Source organism: Rana temporaria, chromosome 6 (genome assembly GCF_905171775.1).
Source record: "Rana temporaria chromosome 6, aRanTem1.1, whole genome shotgun sequence".
Lineage (NCBI taxonomy): Eukaryota > Metazoa > Chordata > Amphibia > Anura > Ranidae > Rana > Rana temporaria.
The window spans coordinates 134,662,129-134,686,854 of NC_053494.1; the positions used below are offsets into that span (position 1 = coordinate 134,662,129).

General features: G+C 41.8%; 1 protein-coding gene across 1 annotated transcript in view; it reads right to left on the minus strand.

Moving 5' to 3' along the window:
- PLCL1 (phospholipase C like 1 (inactive)) overlaps positions 1–24,726 on the minus strand; it is a 383,028-nt gene that overhangs the window by 49,571 nt on the left and 308,731 nt on the right. The window contains exon 4 of the mRNA XM_040357402.1: positions 2,334–2,409. Within this exon, the coding sequence (XP_040213336.1) occupies positions 2,334–2,409 (76 nt within the window). The remainder of the gene's footprint in view (positions 1–2,333; positions 2,410–24,726) is intronic.

Sequence of the window (24,726 nt, forward strand, 5' to 3'; positions counted from 1 at the left end):
TAATCTATATGATACACTATAACTTACTTATTGTCCGGGGAGCCGGCCGGCTTGAACACACGCACAATAACTCCTCTTTGGAGGATAATTTCTTCCCACATTCAACAATTAGTCGGTTAAAGCTCAGATCACTCGTTGTGTGGGTGGAGACCTCGCTGCCGACCCGTTATCTGTCTACTGATACTACCTTCGGTTTATTTAAACGTTTTTTGTGAATATTTGTCATTTATGTTTTTCATTTTTTTATGGAATAACAAAAAAGGATTGACTGGTACATTACTTGATGTCTATAACTTTAGCAAATGTTTCTTGAGATGTACTGTCTTTCATAAATAAAGATTATACAAAAAAGAACAATGGTTAAAAACACTTACACTTACAAGATCCATGGTCCAAGGCATGTCAGCTGGTAGAGGACACACAGGCTGATAACTGCATCCACCCTGCCAAAGGTAGGACTGTGCAGGGGAGGCAGAGATTGAAAAGGGGCAATGTGATGTAAAAGAGTAAGGCCAAGTTCACATATGTGCAGTCATGGTTTCCAGCCTGCTCAGGTGTGATTCAGGTACACATTTTTGCCTGAATTCGCACTTGAGCCGGACCCAAAAACACACAGGACCATTTTGGAAACTGCACTGCGGCCGCTCCGGACATGTGTGATACAGCTCTTTTGAGACACACTTGCATGTAATACGAATTGGATGCAGTAAAAACTCCAATTTGTACATATGTGAACTCGGCCAAAAAGAGGATAAAAGGGGGCATGACTGCAGGGGGCACTGTGATGGGGGGTGTCATAACATCATGATGCACTGTGATAATGGGGCCATGACTGCAAGGGGGAATGTGATGGGGGAGTCCGATTACTAGGGGCACTGTAATGTAAAGGGACACTGATATAAAGGAGACTGCACTGTAAAGGGGCACTGTAATTATTACAGTGCATTCCTGTTTATATCGCAGTGCCTCTTTACAGTGCAGCCCCCCCTTTACATCATAGTGCCCCATTACAGTGCAGTTCCCTTTACATTAAATGCAAAGGGAACTGCACTGTAATGGGGAACTGTGATGAAAAGGGGGGTAGTGATGAGAAGGGGGCCAAGGACTGACTCTTACCTGGTACCAAAAAGGTTGAGGACCGCTGGTTTAGAGGATTGGTGGGGCTCTGTTGCAGAGTCTTTCTAAATATCAGGTGGCTGATTTAAAGCATGGATGTCTGTGTGTGCATATAGAGTGCCAATGAAGCCCTCCCATGCCTCAAAGAAACGCTTTGTAAGGGCCTGTGTGCAGAGTGCAGTCTAAACTCAGGAATTGGCACAGGGAGGTGAAGTTACTGTAAGGCCAACTCTAAAGGGTAAATTTCCTGGCAAACACTGCTAGGATGAGAGAAAGGTGTTTGGCCATTTAAAAAAATCTCTAGCCATCCTGTCCAGCCTCTACCAACACCCACCCAAGTTTAAGAGCGGTGTATGTGAGCATTTAGTTCTGTCTGGCATTAACAGGGTTGTAAAGGTTCGTTCTTTTTTCAACTTAATGCATCCTATGCATTAAGGTGAAAAAAAAAAAACTGGCAATGACGGCCCACCCAGCCCCCCCCCTTTTACTTAACTGAGCCTGTTCACCTGCTGCACTCGCCCCCAATGTCCTCTTCTCCATCCAGTCTGGCCGTTGATTGGCTAGATTGGATGGATTAATAGCAGCGCAGCCATTGGGGCTGCTGTCAATCAGATCCAATGACGCGGCACGCCGGGCCGAGTGATACAGTCGGCTGCCTTAGCCGCCGGCTGTATCACAGGAGCGCGCCCACAAGAACTAACCCTCCATGGGAGAGAGCTCTCATGAAGGTGGTTACTTCTTGCGGAGAGGAGCCGAGACAGCCACCAAGGGACCCTAGAAGACCAGGATCAGGGCCACGGTGTGCAAAATGAGCTGCACATTGGAGGTAACCTTTAGTGTCCCTTTAAACTTCTGTTATGTAGGGACAATCCCTGAAATTATCATAGATATCTACCTGCTTCATATTGCATTTGATGCGTCTATGTTAATCAGAAAGACCCAGCTGGTACACTTTTATTGGAGAAATGTATGCTCTTTGAAATAAAAGACCTTTTCATTTTATGAATGTGATCGAGATCAAGGCTACATAGAAAACAATAGCAACATAGGGCCATCCAAAATGTAACACCTCTGAAAGCCATTTTATTAAATAGTTCTGGTAATTATAAATTAATTTCTGAAAATTTTAATTACAAGTCAAATTAAAACAATCGGGTTGTGCTTCCCAGCTGGCCTGATGTTCCATGTGCATGGGAGCACTGTAACAGATGGCTTACCTGTTTTCTGACACTGCTGTATCTTGTCATGTATAATATCTGCTGACTCAATCAGAGACTTGCTCTCTTGGATCATCTGTGATAAGAAAAAAAAGACAGCTAAGTCATACAAGTCAACATTTCTTTGTTTTAAAGAAGCAATGTGGTGGTTTTCATATTATTTATTTTTGTGTTGGTTTGGCAACCACACCAAAGCAACACAAATGTGGTTTGGTTTCATTCACATCACATGCAGTGCTTTTTTTCCTGCATCAAAAAGGATGGAAAGTAGGTTATATGGGTTCCAATTCACACCAACGTAGTGTGTTCCAGAAAATGAACTGCACTAAAATGCAGTAAAATGCATAAAAAAAACATTAAAACGTGCATGCAGAAACACATCTGGAACGGATCTGGAGGACGTTTTTGTGGGGCGAACTGGAATTGACTCAATGTTGGCCAACCTTTTCATAACTTAGGCTCCTTTCCCACGTACGGATCCCGCGAGGATCCATACCGTTCTTATCCGCTTGCTCAGCGGGGATCGCTCCGTTGATCCCCGCTGAGCCGGCAGATGACAGGGCGGTCCCTGCACACTGGGACCACCCTGTCAGATCTCCGCTCTCCCCTATGGGGGAATCGAATGAACACAGACCATCTGTCCGTGTTCATCCGATCCGCTCTGCAGACGAAAAAATAGGATTTTCCTCCGTCTGCAGAATCGGACCATAGCGGACACATGTATGTCCGTATTTCATCCAAAAACGGATGGATGAAATACGGACAAGGGCCCTTACACTGATGAGGGCAAACAAACTGTATGCAAGTTGGAATACATTTATAATTATCTTTAACTGCATCTGTGCTACACACCAGATGCCCAGATGCAGCCACTTGTCCACTGTAAGGATTATCTTTAAAAAGACACTTTGACCATTCAGAGCAAAGAAATAGATTATGTTTTTTTTTTTTTGTTTTTTTTAAACAGCTGCAACCGAGGTATGCAGCAGCGAGTAAATGCATTGAAAGTATTAACGGTAAGTAAAAAATTAATACTATATAATATAAAAGTGTGTAGGTTTCTGTTCAAGAGAATATGTCACTTAAGCCTCGTACACACGGCCAAGAATCCAGTCGTAAAAAAGTTGTTTTTCTCGATGCGATTCTTGTCAAGCTTGACGGGATTCTTGTTTAGCTTTCCTTGCATACACACTGTCAAGCCAAAATCTCGGCGTTCTCAAATGCCGTGACGTACAACGGCACTATAAAGGGGAAGTTCGATTCCACTGGCGCCACCCTTGACTGCTTTTTCTAATCTCGTGTTACCGCATGTTAGTAAAAGTTTGGTGAGAGACGATTCGCGCTTTTCAGTCTTCGTGCTTTTCAGTCTGTTACAGCGTGACGAATGTGCTATCTCCATTACAAGCGCTGCCGTCTCATACTTGATTCTGATCATGCGCAGGTTTTTAAGACTCGAAAAAGCATACACACAAGCATTTTTCTCGTCGTAAAACAAGCCCGACGAGACTCCAGACGAGAAAATTGAGAGCAGGTTCTCTTTTTCTCTTCAAGATTCACAACAGTTTTCTCGACGAGAAACCATACAAACGAACGGTTTTCTTGGCAAAAAGCTCTGTCAGCAGTTTTCTTGCCGTGAAAAACGAGCGTGTGTACAAGGCTTAAGTCTTGTCAGAAGCAAAAAGAAACAGCCTCTTAAATGATACACATTTTTAACCTATGATGGAAATTATGACAAATACACTTCTGATTCAAGAAAACAACGCTGCATTCAACAAACATTTAACCACTAGAGTACCGGGCCATCGTCAAATGACGGCTCCACGGTGACTCTGAAAACTCAACAGGACGTCTATTGACGTCCTGTATTCCTCCGGCCACTGGGGGGCGCGCGAGCGCGCCCGGCGCGTCCCCGAGATGCCGATGCGCGTGCCTGGCGGTCGCGATGTCCGCCAGGTACCCGCGATCGGTAACGAAAGAGCAGCGACGTGGAACTCTGTGTGTAAACACAGAGCTTCACGTCCTGTCAGGGGACAGAGGAGACCGATCTGTGTCTCTTGTACATAGGGACACAGATCGGTCACCTCCCCCAGTCACCCCCCTTCCCCCACAGTTAGAACACAATACAGGTATACATATTAACCCCTCCCTCACCCCCTAGTGTTAACCCCTTGAATGCCAGTCACATTTATACAGTAATTAGTGCATATTTATCGCATTAATCGCTGTATAAATGTGAATGGCGCCAAAAACGTGTCAAAAGTGTCCGATGTGTTCGCCGCAATGTCACGGTGACAGTAAAAAAATCGCAAATCGCCGCCAATACTAGTAAAAAAATTAATAAAATAAAAATGCCATAAATCTATCACCTATTTTGTAAACGCTCTAACTTTTGCGCAAACCAATCAATATATGATCATTGCGATTTTTTTTACCAAAAATATGTAGAAGAATACGTATCGGCCTAAACTGAGGAAAAAAAAAATTTTTTTAAAAAAAAATTGTGATATTTATTAAATAAAAAAGTAAAAAATAGTGTTTTTTTTTTTTTAAATTGTCACTCTTCTTTTGTTTATAGCGCAAAAAATAAAAAGAGGTGATCAAATACCACCAAAAGAAAGCTCTATTTGTGGGAACAAAATGATAAAAAAATTGTTTGGGTACAGTGTAGCACGACCGCGCAATTATCATTCAAAGTGCGACAGTGCTGAAAACTGAAAATTGGCTTGGGCAGGAAGGTGCGTAAGTGCCCGGTATGGAAGTGGTTAATGACAGTCAAATAATTAGCCAATGAAAATATCTTAATTCGTCCCTAAAAATAAATGAACACACATTTTCTACAAGCATTGATGTGTTGTAAACCATCTTGCTGGCACTTTTTTTTAACTGGCAGTGAGGAAGACATGGTTAAAACGACAAACAAAGCCAATTATGCTTCTTTTTTTTTATGGCAGTGTCGTAGAGTGAGAGGAATGTGTCGGTATAACTGTTCAAACTAACAGATGGTGGCAGGTCTGGCACTTTCGAGGTGATTCTCAGTTCACTGATTCATTTGAATACAAACATGCCAATTGCTCTGATCCAAGGAGAAATGTACAATGCATGAAATATAAATGTTTTTCTTTTAACCGCTTCCGGACCGCCTATATACTGCGTCAGGCTGGACCGGCTGCGCAAAATCACGTACCTGTATGCAATTTAGTGCACGCAGTGCAGGTGGGGCGCGCGCCACCGGAGTGCCGCTCCCACTGTGACTTGACACAGTGGGAGCCAATCAGCGGGTACGTTCAGTGGAGAGATGGAGCAGCGGTCTGCCTATGTAAACAAGGCAAACCGCTGATCTGTCAGGGAGCAAAAGAGAGATCTTGTGTTTCAGCCAATCTGAAACACAGATCTCTCTTTTCCTCCAGTATCCGTCCCCCCCAGAGTTAGTAAGCAACTCCCAGGTACACACTTAACTATTTGATCACCCCTGGTGTCAACCTCCTCCCTGTCAGTGTCATTTATACCGTGACAGTGCATTTTTTTTTAGCACTGATCACTGTATTGGTGTGACTGGCCCCCAAAAAGTGTCATTTAGTGTCCAATTTGTCCGCCGCAATGTAGCAGTCCTGCTAAAAATCGCTGATCGCCAACATTATTACTTAAAAAAAAATAAAAAAATGCCATAAATCTATACCATAGTTTGTAGATGTGATTACTTTTGTGCAAACCAATTAATATACGCTTATTGGGATTTTCGTTTACTAGAATACATATTGGCCTAAACTGATGAAGAAATTCGATTTTAGATTTATTTTTTTATTGGGAATGTTTTCCTACGAGAGCCATCTTAACAACTTCAGCCCCAGAAGAATTGGCTGCTCAATGACCAGGCAATTTTTTGCGATATGGCACTGTCGCTTTAACTGACAATTGCGCGGTCATGCGACACTGTACCCAAACAAAGTTGACATCCTTTTTTATCCGTCAAATAGAGCTTTCTTTTGGTGGTATTTGATCACCTCTGCGGTTTATTTTTGCGCTATAAACAAAAGAAGAGCGTTAATTTTGAAAAAAAATAAAAATCTTTTACTTTTTGCTATAATAAATATCCCTTTAAAAAAAAAAAAATCTTAGTTTAGGCTGATATGTATTCTACATATTTTTGGTAAAAAAATAAAATCACAATAAGCGTGTATTGATTGGTTTGCGCAAAAGTTAAAGCGCCTACAAAATAGATTTACGGAATTTTTATAAATTTTTTTTTTACTAGTAATGGTGGTGATCAGTGATTTTTATCATGTGATGTGTGCAATGTTAGCAATGCAAAATGTGTGGAAAAACAGACCTTTGGGTCTGGTATGGATCTTGAGGGGAAACTTCACGCCAAAAAAAAAACTTTCAAATCCATACCAGACATCATGATATGGATGGGTTTGTGATGTCACACGGGGGGGGGGGGGGGGGGTGATCTCTGGGTGATGTCACCGCATGGCCCTGCCCTATAGTTAAGAACTGAAGATGCCAGGATGGCGGGGTCCTTAGTTGGAGGAGGAACATTTTTATTTATTTTCTAAACGGGTCAGCGGCGGCCATCGTGATGGACGTTGGAGTTACCACGCGGGACATTATTAATTTTTTAAGGACTTGTAAAAAAAACTGCCTCCTGTTTTTCATACACTACACAGTTTTTTTTTTTTTGGTGAATGGGTAGGGGTACTATGTAAATGGAGCGTGCATTTGCTTGTCCCTCCCCCCTGTTCCGGCCTGCCAGGCTGCATGTTCAGGCTGGGGTCTGGTAGTATGAATTTCGAGAGGGGGGGGGGGGTGGGGGTGACCCCACACAGTTTTTTTTTATTTGAAATTTTGCTGTGGGGTTTCCCCTCAAAACCCATACCAAACCCAAAGGTATTCAAAGGACAAGTTGCACTGATCTCAAAGTTGGATCCAGTTCATTAAAATCGCATGGAAGTTTGATCGATGTCGGACCAAAGTCACAGGGCAAAGTCGCATCAGTGTGAACCGGGCCTTAAGCTCCAGGTATGCCATAATAGGAAGTGGCTTCCAATAGTGGCACACCGAGAGGGGAAGAAGATCAAGGAGTGCCAGCCAGGGGACCCTAGAAGAGGAGAATTGGGTCTGTTTTGTGCAATTCTGTTGCCTTTTTTTTGCTAGGACAATGCCCATAGCTGTTACTGCTTATCCCCAGCATCTCTGGAGGGGGCTCTTAAACCCCTGTACATGTGAGATTCGTGATCTCCATCACAGCATCAATGAGTTTGGAGCTACAGCAAAAGAGGAGTGAAAACACATGTGAAGAGATATGAATAAGAGAAAGAACTAAGAAAGCTTACAGGTCAGTAGTGAGAGAGTGAGACAGCATATAGATCAATACTGTAGGTGTTGCAAAGCATATGGACTTGTACTGTGAGACTAGGAGAACATATGGGTTTGTACTGTGAAGCCCTGTACACACGACTGGGAATTCCGTTGGGGATAAAAAAAAACATTGGGTTCCTGTCAGGAAATGACAGGCTTGCCCTGAAAAGCCTTCTTTTGAATGGCAATAACCCGGTGACTCGTCACATTCGATTCCGTCGCCGCCATCTTGCTACACCCCAGACTAACGTTGTATGCTACCATGCATGCGTCGAAGGGTTATCGAGCATGCACGGTTTATCTACCCTGCAGGTAAGCATACAGACGACCGGTTTTCTCAGCAGGAAACACTGCCGGGAATCCCGACAGGAAAATAGAGAGCAGGTTCTCCATTTTACCGTCGGAATTCCCGGCTGTTTTCCTGATGGGAAAACTGCTAGGGAGCATACACAGGGCCGGGATTCCCAGCCAAATGCTCTCCAGGCAGTTTTCCTGCCGGGAAAACCGGTCGTGTGTACTAAGCTTGAGAGAAAAACATATGGGTCAGTATTCTGAGACTGAAAGACCACATGGTTCAGCACTGTGAGGGTGAACAAGCATATGGGTCAATACCATTAAAGTGAAAACACATCTGGGCCAGTACTGTGAGTGAGAGGACATATGAGTTAGTACTCAGACTCAAAAAGTATATGGGTCAATATTGTGAAGAGTGAGGGAACACATACTGCTCAACCTTTTGAGATGGAAACAAGGGACACCTATTAGTAAAAGTATGTAGGGATAAGACATACCCCATGCCACACCCCCTTAAAGGAGAATTATATATATATATATATATATATATATATATATATATATATATATATATATATATATATATATATATATATATATATATATATATATATATATATAAAAAAAAAGATTAGTTAAACCCACAAGTGCTTTTTTTTTACCACTATTGTTCCTTTATATTGGCTTTTGAAATATACAAATGCAGCAATTTAGAAATTGGATGAAAGGTTTAGTACTGGGAAACACTTTTTGAAATACGGTATAAAGTTATTTTATACACTATATATGTAGATTGGAAATGAGGGACAAATGAGGTGGAAAGAGGGACAGAGGGTCTTTGTTCCAAATCAGGCACATTGGGAGCTATGGAGAACATACTGATTTCAGTACTGTGAGATTGAGTGCAAGCATAGGGATCAGTACTGCGTATATGTGCAGTATGAATCAGTACTGTCTGTGTGGGGTTGTCTAAAAAGAAAAAAAGCAGGGCAATGACAGCCAGGACTTGGGGACTGTTTTACTGAAATATTTACGTGCATTACTTTGCGGTTTTTAATTTTTGTAAATATGTCAGTAAAATTAGATTGGGAAATACTCGTCGCCATAGAGACTGGCTGCATTTTACTGGCTCCTCAATTTTTTAGCTGGCTACTAGAGATTTGTTCTGGCCTGCAATAAGATATTAACTACAACTCATGCTAAGGCCTTAAAGGCTTATGCAGATGACACAAACATTTATGGATTGCAACACAGACGTTTAACAGGATTCTAGAAATACTTCATTATATAAAAGTAATGTATCTCTACAATCTACATAAAAGGGAAAAAAAAAAGAACAGGATTCAAGATACTCATCGCTGACTGATTTCATAGAAGACGACATGTCTATATTAACTAAAAGTCCTACCCATCTTAATGGTATTAACTAAACATAGGAAGCGGACTTCACTAAAAGGGAACCTTGAAGCTGATATTAAAGATAAACTTCAAATATTTAGATTAAAAGACAGAATCAAAATAGAACAGACTTCCGTGGAAAATTCCAGGAGAAAATATTAGTTGGAATACTTGTTCTCTTAAAAAAATCAAATACTTCTCCATTACAAGACTGATGCCCCACTAACGTTTGTTTACATTTTTCTCTTTGTTATATATGAAAATGTAATGATACGGCCCTTGCACCTCTCCTGCAGCTGTGGCACCCCTTCTCCCCTTCACCCACTGTGACGGACCAAGGTACTCAAGAAGAGTATGTCCATCATATAAGCTTCCCTTGCCGATACCAGCACGATCCAAGATGCCTTAGCTCACCCAGTCACTTGTCGGGACACAGCATAGGGTGGTGTGAAAAATCAACAGTTTATTGAAATACAGGCACAAAGAGCACTCTGGGGACAATCACCCTTCTTTTCATGACAGGGGTAAACTGTACATCTAGTAACATGAGACACAAGTATATTAAACTTTTCAACAAATAATTCAATCAGTAACTGGACACGTAGACAGTGATATAATGAACATGAGCTAATTAACTAGGCACTTAAACCAGCCTAGGAGACCAGATAATTCGGCCCCTACAACCCTGAATACAAATTACTGTATAATACACAAAAAACAGAACAAGTTAAAGTGGTTACAAGATTAATCTCATCTACAAAAGATGCAGACAGAAACAATAGAACAATGGGAAAGATCTACTTTACAATAAACACATAACAAACCCCACCGCAGAGTACCTGGCAACAAAGTCTACAACAGTCTATGAGATAAACTCCTACAATATTCCAGCAGTTTGAAAAGGTGTTATTAATTTATATTAATATATTTCTTAACGGATATTGTTGACAAATATTACTGCCCCAAGTGAAGGAGCATTTCCAACTTTCAACACAAACCATATAAAACCCAGGATAACAGGGGTAAAATGTCCGGTGTGGTTGTACTGGGAGTCTGGTTAGGGCAGACCAAATTGGGCCTCTCAGTCACCCTGTGCCCCTAATAGACACAGGGTCACTTACACATAAGAGGGGCTTGGGGAGCTGAAAAAGGAGATTCCCAACCGCTCTAAATGTAAGCTGGGTTGCACGGGCCAGCTGCCCAGTTACTCCCATCATGCCCCCCACCTTGTTTCAGCAGTCAACAGCAGAGAGGACAGAACTCATCCGCCAGATCCTTTGCTTCTCTGTGCGGCTGTAAAGAGGCTCATATTTGTCCCCCTCACTCCTGTCACAGAAGTCGGCAGCAGAGGGGACGACAGAACTCCTCCTACAGATCCTGCACCTCGTTGTGCAGCCTGAGCATGCCTTCATTCCTGCCTACCCTGGTCTGAACATTCAGCATACTCCAGCCCCGCTCCAGGCACTGCACTTTGTGCTTTCCAGCTCCACCCCCTGCTTCTTCCCAGCAGCAGCACAAGGTAAGAGGGGAGCATTGTGCTGTAAAAAGAAGGGGGCTCTTGTCTTCTGTTGGTGGGGGGTTTCTTGACATCTGCTTTAAGGGAGGTTGAGTGTTCTGGATACACGCTTACCCTGAGATGTGAGGGGAGGAGGCAGCTTAGTACTTTCAATTACTGTTTTTATACAATAAATAGATTTTAAAGCAGTAAACACTATGATGCCTCTCTCTTTTTGAGCTAGGCTGGTGACCAGCTTGTGGGTTTATACATATTGGTCACTTAAAGCGGAGGTTCACCCTAAAAACAATTTTCTAACATTACATTGTGCTCACTCTCGACATTGACAGTACCCTGATGTTTTTTTTGCCGTACATACCGTTGTATCAATATTTTCCCCACAGGCTTCCAGGTAGTGGCTCCCGCAGGAGTGGGCGTTCCTATGCACAGGCTAAGTGATTGACGTGATGACACAAGCTTCCCCCCGGCGCATAAGGCACGTCACGAGTTGCCAAAAGAAGCGGAACTGCGAGTCGGCGCTATACGGCGCCGGCTTCTTTCGGCAACTTGTAACGCGCCTTATGCGCTGGGGTGAAGCTTGTGTCATCACGTCAATCACTTAGCCTGTGCATAGGAACGCCCACTCCCGCGGGAGTCACTACCCCGCTATTTTAACGCAGGGAAAATAGCGTCACAACGGTATGTACGGCAAAAAAATAAAAAAACATCAGCGTACTGTCAATGTCGAGAGTGAGCACAATGTAATGTTAGAAAATATTTTTTAGGGTGAACCTCCGCTTTAATTGGCAGGGTTTTTATATTCATAGGACTGCCGCCTAGAGCGAATATTACCGGCCCATTGGTGCAATTAGAGCTTCATTAGCCCTTATTATTAGGGCTTACCTATAAGGGGAGCACATTCTCTATTGGGTGTTTGGTGGTGGTTTGCACACACATTTTCACGCTGGGATTGCAAGCATCACTGGCATTAAAATGTGGATTTTATTATTTGGACATTTTCTTCACTAAATTTGGAATTTCACTGTCATTTATCTGTTATTATTTTGATGGTTATATTTTATTTAAGTGTTATAGAAGATCAGTGTGCTCCTGCTTTTCCTCCTCTGGCTCTTTGAGCTCCTTATGCAGGTGAGGACAGATGGTATGGGAACACATTAAAAAGGGGGGAGGTATTTATAATATTTTTTATATGTATACATAAATGTTTTGCCTTTTATTTCTATTTTAAACTGAATGGGTTGTTTTACAAGGTGAGGGTATACATATTCATTACTAAATCAACCTCTATGCAATACATTTCTGACGCAATGTATTTTATTTTCCAATAAAGAATAAATATTCCATCAAAAAGGAGCAAGACTGATTATCATTAATGTTAATGGCAAAAACACCACCACTGGTGTTTTGAAAATCTAAAACACTCAACCACAGTAATGTGTTTTTCACTGTAAATTATTGTAACAAAGAAAAAAGTGGTGCCTGTTAGAATGGAAACAGATGCTAAAAAGTAGAATGCCAGAGATATTCCCATTAGAAGAGAAAGCTGTTCCTCCACATCAGAATTGTTGCTTTGCTACACACGTAACTGTTTTTTACTGTCTGAAAGCAAATGTGCTGTTAAAATATGGAAATGTGTCATTTAGGATGATATTTTAATAGAAATTACAATATTCCCTTTGCCATCATCTGTAATATATTCAGACACAGTAGGAGGGTATGTGAAATCTGGGACACAGAAGAAAAACGTAATTGTTACATACACGTATAGTTAAACAGCTTGAAAGTTCTAATTACTATTAACCTATTTAGATGGAGCGTTGGAATTAGCAAGTTTATAGTCTTCAGACTACACTTTACTTTTTATATTCTGTCATCTGGCTACACTATAATAGAAATGGACTTTAGGGCTACAGCTTTGTTTTAAATAGCATTAATTGTTTATTAAGAAAATTTGTTTCAGAACTAACCTGTCCGTCTTTAAAGGGGTTGTAAAGGTAAAAAAAAAAAAAAATCCCTAAATAGCTTCCTTTACCTTAGTGCAGTCCTCCTTCACTTACCTCATCCTTTGATTTTAAATGTCCTTATTTCTTCTGAGAAATCCTCACTTCCTGTTCTTCTGTCTGTAACTACACACAGTAATGGGAGGCTTTCTCCCTGGTGTGGAGAAAGCCTCTTGGGGGGTGTTAAATGTAAGGGGGGAAGGGGAGATGAGAGATGACAGATAGAGCAGAGACACAGAAGACAGAGGGGACATATGCCTCTAACACGTGTCATGCAATGTGTCAAAACCTCTCCCTTCTCCAGGCGTTCTTGGTTCCAAAATATTCAGACATAGGTTCCTTCATTATACAATGTTTATTCTTCAAAGATATGACAGCAAACAATGCTTACGTTGTTACAGCTTACTCAAACATCATGGCAGGTAGGCATCACAGAAAGTTACAGAAGGAGGAAATAGATGTTAAGATGGTTTGATCTTTCTTTCTTGGGAGAGGGTCCCCCCTCCCCCCATCTCTCCTGCAGAGTCCGGTGACCCTGAGGCTTCCGTCGGGCCGGGTGACCCTGGAGATCCTAACTCACTATGCTCACCACGTGTACATTTATACAGGTTTAACAGCTAACTAAGCACAATTGGCTCGTTTCCAAAGAAGGTTGCGATGAGCTTTAACGCCCACTTATGTATTTTTAAGTAACATCTCCACCCTCTTTCTTGACGTAGACTTTCAAGAATAGATGTGGCCTACGCTATACCAGCTGTTCTGTTGTCCTATATTGACCTTGTCCTTAAAAGCATTGATTCAGATACATTTATTACATAAAAATATTAAATACATTTAAAATCTAACAGGGGGGGAGGGGGCGAGCAGGAGAGTCAGGACACTTTGCAGATAGAGAAAGTAGCTGTGTGTTAGTGGGCGTCCTGACACTCCTGCTTGTCCCCTCCCCCCTCAAGAGGCTTTCTCTAAACCAGGAAGAAAGCCTTGCATTACTGTGTGTAGTTGCAGACAGAAGAACAGGAAGTGAGGATTTCTCAGAAGACATAAGGATATTTAAAAGCAAAATCTAAGGATGAGGTAAGTGAAGTAGGACTGCACTAGGGTAAAGGAAGCTATTTGGTAAAACATTTTTTTACCTTTACAACCACTTTAACCACCTCAATATTGGGCACTTTCATCACCTTGCTGCCCAGGCCAATTTATTTTTATATATATATATATATATATATATATATATATATATATATATATATCTATATTATATACATACACACACACACACACACACACACACACACACACAGTATAAATCCAGAACACCCAATGAGATGGTTAATACTATACTCTTGTCATCTACACTTTAACACTGCCTGTCCTAAACCCAAACCTTGTACCTTCCTTTTTAGATTCTACTAGTGAGTAGTGTAAAGCTAGTGCAGGGACATACACAAAGTATGCAAAGTTCTATTTTCTTAAAGTTCCTATTAGTAAGTGGCAGCTGGGACTCATTAGGTAAAGTCAGCACACAGGACCCCTAGAAAAAAATACATTGTCTAATCGCAGGAACAGCCTTTGCGCCATCTTTTTTAAACTATAAATGCATCATCTGTTAATGCTATGAAAGGAGCCATTCCAGACTGTAAATGATTTAGGCGTGACTAGCAATGTTCTTTTCAGAAAACTTAAGAGAATGCTGATCCTACACAGCTTTTACTAGAATTCTGCTTTAATGTAAGGGAAAGCCAATTATACAATAATGTAATATGTTAAAAAAAAAAACTGTCAAAGCGATCAAAACCTGGCCCAAAAGGTAATAAAACAACTCTACCTGAGGCCATGAGTTTTACCTAAGTTAAGATTAAAGTGCAAAATGCAATATATTACAGCTTAGTAGTCCTTAGATGTAGTAGCTGCATTTGTTTTCTCTTTTCAGGTTAAAGCGTTTGGTAACCCCCCCAAAAAAATGGCTCCCGCTCCTTTAAAGCATGTTATATGACACAGTGCTTGACCTGTGTCATTTGGCCCCCTGTAACACCTAAAAAACCTAGCTGATCCTGCCAGGTTCTGCCCTCCTCTCTGTAAACTGGCCACGGTAATCATGGCTGCCGAGACCAGACACCGTGGTCAGTTTACTAGCCTCCGTTATCCGCAGCCTGCTATCTGTCTCTTTGCTCCTGTGTCCTCCCTCCTCCCCCTCCCTGCTCGTGACAGTGCCACCCCTCCTGCTTGCATAAAACTAACCTGTATACACAATCAGCACTGCCTTCTATTTTAGTGTCCCCCTCTGTGTGTGATTTATAAAATATAAAAATTAATGCTGACTCGATAAAACATATGAACATATGACGCTTAGCCTATTGTGCACTTTGTCTTATTGAGTTCTTGCTCTTTTTCTTTCTTTTTCTTTTCCGTACCATGTTGCATTCCATTTGTTTGATGATCATCTGACATTTTTTGCAATCTCTATTTCTTTTTTTTTTCTACATATGATATGTTATGATTATTTCTTTCTTATTGGGAATATATCCCTTTTTGTTGACAGTTCTTTTTGATTCTGTACAATGTTTCTTTTTTTTCTTGAAATATTCAATAAATAAACAATTAAAAAAAAAAATTAATGATGCAATTACCTAATTTTACAGCCGAAATTGCAATCACATGACCAGCCAGCTCTCTCCTCCAGACTGATGTCAGCAGGGGAATCTCAGCCCCTCCTGCTGAATCTTTTAGAGGAGGAAATGAGAAAGCTGGCCGGTCATGTGATCACAATCTCAGTTGTGAAATTAGTTATTTGCAGCATTTATTTTTATAAATCATACACAGAGGGGGACACTGCAATAGGAGGCAGTGCTGATTGTGTATACACTTTAAGTACATTTTCTGCAAGTGCAGAAAAAGATCTCAAAGAAATGAAAAGAATGCAAACAAATACAAAATTCCTTAGCGTACCAGAGAGTCTAAAAAAAATTGACTACAAGATAATCCAGCTCTAAATCTACCCAAGGAAAGATGTGATTGAAAATTCTCAGCAAAAACAAACAGCACACATACAGTACCTCTCAACAGCAACATAAAGGAAGTATTTTGGGAAAAACACAAATAACCAGGTAATGGTTCCAAATGTCCCACTTGTGTGAAGCACTGCATTCAGGTTGAAGCTCAGTTAGGCACTATGCTTTCACAAACTGATAAGCTGCTGCAAGCACGATAAGGACTCTCTTCACTTCTCATGCTCCAGTGAAGGGAAAAGGCCAGTAGCCAAAGCTTGAGCACACAGGGACTCATACAGAGATGGCAGTTTCTTGAAGACCGTACCCTGTACCCAGGCCCGGATTTCCCACAAGGCCACCGAGGCCAGGCCTTGGGGCGGCAGGGTGCCAAGGGGCGGCAGTGGCATGGAGTCCCCCGACGGCCGTAACATACAGTTGAGGGCGGTAAGTTGCTGTGTGGGAGAATTGAGTGGGGAAATCCGCTCGCTCGATGTCGCCAAAATCACTTGTCAAATGTGTGCTGCTGTCTGTCCTACCCTCGCCCCACATACCTTTCTCTGCTTGCTCTGCCTTCGGGACTCCTCCGTCCTCCCCCAGCCGCCGAGTCTGTCTACTGTCCCTGTCGCCGATGTACACAGTGAGAGGGGTGAGCTGTGCTCTTCCCAGCTCAGCTGTGACAGGAGTTTTAGCACAGTGCTAGGACTTCTGTTTTGGAGGTGACAGGGTCAATAAAGAGAACCTGTCACCTCCAATTGCTATCACACAGGGAATTGTTTTCTCCTGTGTGACAGCAATAAAGTTAAGTGAAAAAAATTATAAAAAATAATAATAATTAAATTAAAAAAGTAATTAAAAAGTAAAGAATAAGAAAAATAATAAAATTACACAAAAATAAAAAAAAGTAAACGACAAGCTACAAATACAAAAAAAAAAAGTGATAAAGTAAAAAAAAAAAAAAGAATATTTGAACTAACCGTGCCGCCCCTGTCCCCTCTGGTTGCCATTCTCCGTTGATTGGGGGGGGATTGGGTTGGCGGGAAGGGGGTGCATTGTGGAACCTGGCCTTGGGGCGGCAGGGAGAGCAAATCCGGCCCTGCCTGTACCCAGAAGCAAACACTACATTGGTGGGTTGGGACATCAGCTGCTGTTGTCTCTAGGTGGGTCCCTGTATGATAAGGCTTTGGCTCCTGGCTTTCCTTTTCACTGGCCACATAATTGGGGAAAGTGTCACTGTACCAGCAAACTGGCCTGTATATGCTACTTCTGAAGCCTAAATGTGAGGGGATATTATGTTTTAATAAAGTTGTCCAATTTGCTTATCACATGAGAGCCCTGCATTCTGTTCAAACTGTAGAGCCTGAGAAGTAAAGGGAGACCTTGGCATGCTTGCAGAAAACAGTCAGTTTGTGAAAGAAAATCACCCAACTGAGCTTTAACCTGAATGTAGTGCTTCACACAAGTGGACTATTTGGGACCATTGCCTGGTTATCTGTGGTTTTCCCCACATTACGAGGTTGCCAAGAAGTATTTATGCTCTGTTGATGTTTTTGTATAGAAATATATATTTTGATTCTTTCAGAATTACAGCATGTATTTAACTGCCAATGCACAGAACTGAAATCTTAAACAATGTTATCAGCTATCTTTTATGGACTAAAAACGCAACTCCCCAATTACAGTGCAGTGAGAGAGTGCTGTCAGCCTAGGACAGTGTGTTGTTGACATCACAACATTGAAGGACTGGTAAGTTGAAATACATCACATTTTTGTTTTTTGGTTTAGTTGCAATTTATGTCTCACTCCTTATTCAATTGTTAAATGTCAAAGCTTCTATTGCCTACTAAAGTTGTGGTATTTTGAGAGCTGAATGACAGAAGGTCTTACTACTATTTTTGATTGACACTTTTGCATGGTGGAGGAGGCATACTATACAAGGTCTTCCAAATATCTTGGTATTCAATCTTAATATATAAGGGGGGGGGGATATGACAGGGCAGTTGGTCTTGATGAGGCACTTCCATCCCTTAAAGTAGAAGTTCATGCTAAAACTAAAATATCGAAATATACTGCATCCACAATCTAAGACTAACCTATCCAGCCTTGTAAAGAAGAAATCACAATACATACCTTTTCTGAAGCAGGTCCGGTGCCCGCTGAGCTGTCAGCGGCAGCTCCTCTGTGTAGGTGGGTGCAGAAGAGGCAGCCAACAACGAAAGCCCATAGTAAATATATGGGTGACGTCACTTCCCAGTCATTAACCTATGATACTTAATTCCACTTATTTAAAAGCAAATGCTAATATATTAGAGAACAATTGAGGCACAGAATGCAAAACACAATGGTGAGGTACATCCTAAAAGTCCAATAAGACTTCACTCACATGTGGGTTTACATAGCACAACTGTTACGGTTTCAGGGGAATTCAGTCCTGAAGCTCATGGGAAAACAAGCTGTCTTTGAAAGATTATCAAAGTAGCCATAACATGCACACTTCTTTCATTGTCTATTTTTAAGTCACTTACTAATAAGATGCCAAGATGTGAGTAATATGGTTTTATGAAATTACTTCTGGAACGTATACATTCTTAACACAGGCACACAGTATATATTGGATAATGATGTAATTTGAAAACCACCAGTCACCAAATGGTATTCGTAATCTAAATCTCCACTCTTGAACTATTATAACAGTACATGCCCATGTAGAACAAAGCAACAGGTTTGCTTTAATGCCCACCATCCAGCAGCACTGTACTGTTGATTTGCTTAACTGGCTGGATAAAGATAGGAATCCCTGAGTAAAATGCACATTGTTGCAGCTCATGCCTCGTACACACGACCAGTTTTCCGGTTGGTAAAAACTGCCATGACAGCATTTGGCCAGGAAAACTGCCGGGAATCCTGGCAGGAAAAATGAGAAAATTTTCTTTTTTTCCCTGCCTCGATTCCCAGCGGTCTTTTTCCCAGCGGTGTCCCTATGGGAAACACTGCGGTGGAGCATACACATGGCCGGGGATTCCCGGCCAAAGCTCTCACTGCAGTTTTCCCGACAGGAAAACCTCTGGTGTGTACAGGGGGAAATTTACCGAGCAGGTTCTCGGTTTTCCCCGGATTGGTCGTGAGTACAGGGCTTAAAGGGGATGTTCACCCTAAAAACGACTTTCTAGTATTACATTGGCCCCCCACATTACAATACAATTATGCCTATTATGTTTTTTTTTATGCTGTACATACCTTGGTACAGCTAATTCACCCGTGGCTTCCGGGTTGCGAGTCCCGCGGGAGTGGGCGTTCCTAACATGCTGGTGATTGACGTGATGACAAAAAACGAGCTCCCCCTGTCGCGTAAGCTGCGTCACGATTGGCGAAAGGAGCCGAACGGCGAGTCGGCGCTATACTGCGCACCGCCGTTGGGCTCCTTTCGGCAATCGTGACGCAGCTTAAGCGACGGGGGGGAGCTCGTTTTTGGTCATCATGTCAATCACCAGCATGTTAGGAACGCCCACTCCCGCGGGACTCGCAACCCGGAAGCCACGGGTGAATTAGCTGTACCAAGGTATGTACAGCATAAAAAAAAACATAATAGGCATAATTGTATTGTAATGTGGGGGGCCAATGTAATAATAGAAAGTCGTTTTTAGGGTGAACCTCCCCTTTAAGATCCTCTCCCCGCAGCTATGTGGCAGCACTTGGCCATATGGGAGAAAGAGAAGTTGCATGCTCTTCCTTACCTGGAAGTACTAGGTTTCTTCTTCAATCTGAAAGTTGCTGGTAAGGGGGGCAATAAAACAAATTGTGCTTTGCTTCATGGACCAAACACAAGTTTGCTTTAGGCATTAGCCCAACAGTGTGCACTTACGCTCACACAATACCTGTACGTTAGATATCAGTAAGCATATCAAAGTTGCTGACTTAACAGCTGCAACAGATTTCCAGTAGTTCTATTTCGTATACTTGTTTCATTGGATTAATGGTTTAGATCAGCACTCATTTCGTGTCTTCTGCAGAACATCCTGCTGGCAGCCTACATCCTGGAAGTGACCTATTTGCAACTCTGTGTGTTAGTATTATTTAGATGGTAAGGATAACACACTCATTACAAAGATGTCATCAGCTCATGCTGGCTGCCCTGCTTATACGATGAGGGTTTATAGAGAGTTGAAATGAGCCTGACATATTTTTAGCCAAACAGGGGGGGGTAATGGGTGAGAGCTATTTCCAGAATGCCTAGTGTTGTTCTCTAGTGATGTAGTGATTAGTTAGTACTGCCTGGAGGGAAATAAATGATAAGCAAGCATGCAGGTTTATCTGCTGTAAGCAATGGAGCTGTGCCAATTATGCCAGGTAGAATAGGTGCATAGCTGATGACCACAAGGCAACATACTTCTATACTGCATTGCTTTCATACAAGCAGATACAGCTTGTTTTAAAATGAGGCTATGCATAAACCCTCACGCAGCAGGAACAGGAGCATGGCCTCAGCAGCACTCTCTGCTCTTGTCAAAAGACATTTTATACGGAGTAATAATCCAAGTGTAAGATTCGCTCTGTCTTCCCTTTTAAGGTTCTTGACACATGCAGTTTATTCATGAAGAAAGAAAAGAAGTAATAATGAGATGTTCATTCATCCAAAGCTTCCCAGCTTAACCAAAAGTCTAAAGAAGTAAGTTAAAAGGCTTAGAGCTGGATTAGGTTTGCAGAAACAGCAGTATATTAAAAAAAACTGCACTATTCCACTGAACTATTGTGAGGTGCATGCACCTACACACAATACACGGAGACATTCTGTGATCTAAACCCCATTCAGAAGACTATTGTTTCATTAACAAAAACCGTGCCTCATTCCCCCTGCCTAGTAAACATCTGGGTTGGGACTCTCTTATCTGTGCATGGTACAGGTACTTTTTAATTAATTTGCTGCAATGCTACTTAACCCCCGGACCATATTGCTGGTCAAAGACCAGAGCACTTTTTGCGATTCGGCACTGCGTCGCTTTAACTGACAATTGCGGTCATGCGACGTGGCTCCCAAACAAAATTGGCGTCCTTTTTTCCCCACAAATAGAGCTTTCTTTTGGTGGTATTTGATTACCTCTGTGGTTTTTAGTTTTTGCGCTATAAACAAAAGTAGAGCGACAATTTTGAAAAAAATTAATATTTTTTACTTTTTGCTATAATATCCCCCAAAAATATATAAACACTTTTTTTTCCCACAGTTTAGGCCGATACGTATTCTTCTACATATTTTTCGTAAAAAAAAAAAAAAGCGTTTGATTGGTTTGCGCAAAAGTTATAGCGTTTACAAAATAGGGGGTATTTTTATGGCATTTTTATTAATATTTTTTTTTACTAGTAACGGCGGCGATCAGCGTTTTTTTTTCGGTACTGCGACATTATGGCGGACACTTCGGACACTTTTGACACATTTTTGGGACCATTGGCATTTTTATAGTGATCAGTGCTATAAAAATGCATTGGATTACTATAAAAATGCCACTGGCAGTGAAGGGGTTAACACTAGGGGGCGGGGAAGGGGTTAAGTATGTTCCCTGGGTGTGTTCTAACTGAAGGGGGGGGTGGCCTCACTAAGGGAAATGACTGATCTTCTGTTCATACATTGTATGAACAGAAGATCAGCATTTCTCTCCCTGACAGGACCGGGAGCTGTGTGTTTACACACACAGCTCCCGGTCCCCGCTCTGTAACGAGCGATCACGTGTGCCCGACGGCGATCGTGCCCGCCGGGCACGTGCACGGGAGCACTAGTGGCTTGCGCGAGAGCCGACGTATAGCTACGTGCTCTCGCACAGGGGAGCCGACCAGCCACCGTAGAATGACGGCGGCTGGTCGGCAAGTAGTTAAAGCGGTGTTCCAGCCACAAGAGTGCCTGTGAAAATTTGGTATGCCTGGTTGTGCAGGATAGGGGATCCCAGTTCCTCTGAGGGCCTTAAGGGGGTGCACTACATCAGATTTTCTCATTTGCTTAAAGAGGAACTGCAATCTGCTCACATAATTTGTAATAAAAACATATTTGCCATTCGAAAGCTTCCCTCCAACCACTTTGCATATTTTTTTTTTATATATACTGGGATTCTGTACTTGCCAAATATGCTGCAGAAATCTCCCTCCACTGAGTCTGGCTGCAATCATTTTAACTGTGGGCAGCTGAAGCTGCTGCCTGTTCACTTCCTGGATTTACACAGACACACAGAGGCACACCTCCAGCTCTGCAGCTCTCATTGGCCCTCATGACTCATCCCTTCTCCCTTCCTGGCAAAACGCTTACAAGAGTGAGAGAGAGAGCTGTGCATGTCATAGGCCTAGGCTTTTACGCAGACAGGAAATAGAAAGTGGGCTGTATAATGTATTTCCTGGCAGGAAAAAAACATTTTACTATCCAAAGTTAAAACAACAAGGGCAGAAGATTTAATACATGGAAAGATGAAAAAAATTACTGAAGTTCCACTTTAATGATCATAATTCTAAAGATGGCAGTTACTGGAGGAGAAATGTATAAGATCATAAAACCAAAGTTGATCAAATATTAAAGTGGATGTAAACCATCACATATACCCAATGAATTGAACAGCCTCAGATGATACAAAGAGACTAAACAAATCTTTCTACATAAGTTTTACTTGTTTATCTACAGTCTTCTGCTCTCTACACCCTTTCAAACGTGCAGATCGTGTTAGAGATCTTTCTTCATATGTCAAAAGCACAGAGGAGGGGCCAGAGAGACTGCAGTTACAGTAAAGCCGTGTACACACGATCGGTTTGTCCGATGGGCTGTTTTCAGACAAACCGATCGCGTGTGGGCCCCATCAGTCTTTCTTTCCATCAGTGTTAAAAAATGGAGCATGTTTTAAATTTTTTCAATAGATAAAAAACCGACAGAAAAATCAGATCGTCTATGTGGAACTCCATCGGAGAAAAATCCACACATGCTCAGAATCAAGTCGACGCATGCTCAAAAGCATTGTAATTCATTTTTTTGGCTCGTCGTAGTGTTCTACATCTCCGCGTTTTGGCACGGTCGGATTTTTGACTGATGGTGTGTAGGCAAGACTGATGAAAGTCCGCTTCATCGGCTATCCGACGAAAAAATCCATTGGATTAGATTCCATCAGATATCCGATTGTGTGTACGGGGCTTAAAAGTTGATTGGATGAATAGGACGTTGAGCATGTGCACTCAACTTCTTTGGTCGACCATGAAAAGGCTTATTTTCAGTGGAACCCGTCTTGTTAAACGGCTGTATGGTCTTGGTCACCATGCTGCAGCTCAGTTTCAGGGTCTTGGCAATCTTCTTATAGCCTAGGCAATCTTTATGTAGGGTAACATTTCAGATCCTCAGTTCTTTGCCGTGAGGTGCCATGTTGAACTTCCAGTGACCAGTATGAGAGAGTGAAAGCGATAACACCAAATTTACCACACCTGCTCCCCATTTACACCTGAGAACTTGTAACACTAATGAGTCGCATGACACCGGGGAGGGAAAATGGCTTAATTGGGCCCAATTTGGACATTTTAATTTAGGGGTGTACTCACTTTTGTTGCCAGTGGTTTAGACATTAATGGCGTGAGTTGGTGGTAGTGTGTTGAGTTATTTTGAGGGGGCAGCAAATTTACACTGTTATACAGGCTGTACACTCACTACTTTACATGGTAGAAAAGTGTCATTTCATTCAGTGTTGTCACATGAACAGATATAATTTAAAAAATTACAAAAATGTGAGGGGTGTACTCACTTTTGTGAGATACTGTATATTATTTGCTTAAATTCCATGACTGAGGTTTACAACCTCAATGTGAACTGAAACGTGAGGTTATAAATGCCTGTGAACTGAAAAGTGATGTCATACATGCCTGAGTGCCTTGGGTGTTCTTTGCAGACAATTACTGCAAGGGACACCCAAGGCACTCAGTAACAGACCGAGAACAAGTGCAATGGTGCAAACACCCCTGCAGTTTGGTAAGACTTTAGAGATCATATATCATTATTGCCCTTCAAAAAAAAAAAAATCGCAAGTTATTTTAAAATAGGGCACTACTCCTCCTATGGCAAATTCTTTCCAAGACTCCAATGTCACTTGAAGTAATTGTAAGTATTAGTTAAAGGGGTTGTAAAGGTTTGTTTATTTTCTAAATAGGTTCCTTTAAGCTAGTGCATTGTTGGTTCACTTACCTTTTCCTTCAATTTCCCCTCTAAATGTTTTTTTTTTCTGTTTTCTTTGTCTGAATTTCTCACTTCCTGTTCCTGTTCAGTAAGCTGTTCTAAATGACTATCCACCGCTCGGATGATGGGGGCAAGCTTACTGAGGAGAAACAGGAAGTGAGAAATTCAAACAAAGAAAAAAAAAACATTTAAGCCCTGTACACACTGGACCATTTAAGCCCTGGACCGTTTTCATCGGTTAACCGATGAAGCTAACTGATGGTCAGTCGTGCCTACACACCATCGGTTAAAAAAAATGATCGTGTCAGAACGCGGTGACGTAAAACACAACGACGTGCTGAAAAAAAACGAAGTTCAATGCTTCCAAGCATGCGTCGACTTGATTCTGAGCATGCGTGGATTTTTAACGATCGTTTTTTTTCTATTGGTTGGGTATCCATCGGTTAAATTTAAAACAAGATTGCTTTTTTTTTAACCTATGGATAAATAACCGATGGGCCCCACACACACGATCGGTTTGGTCCGATAAAAACGGTCCATCAGACCGTTCTCATCGGTTTGACCGATCGTGTGTACACGGCATTAGAAGGAAAATCGAAGGAAAAGGCAAGTGAACCAACAATGCATTAGCTTAGACGAACCTTTACAACCCCTTTAAAAA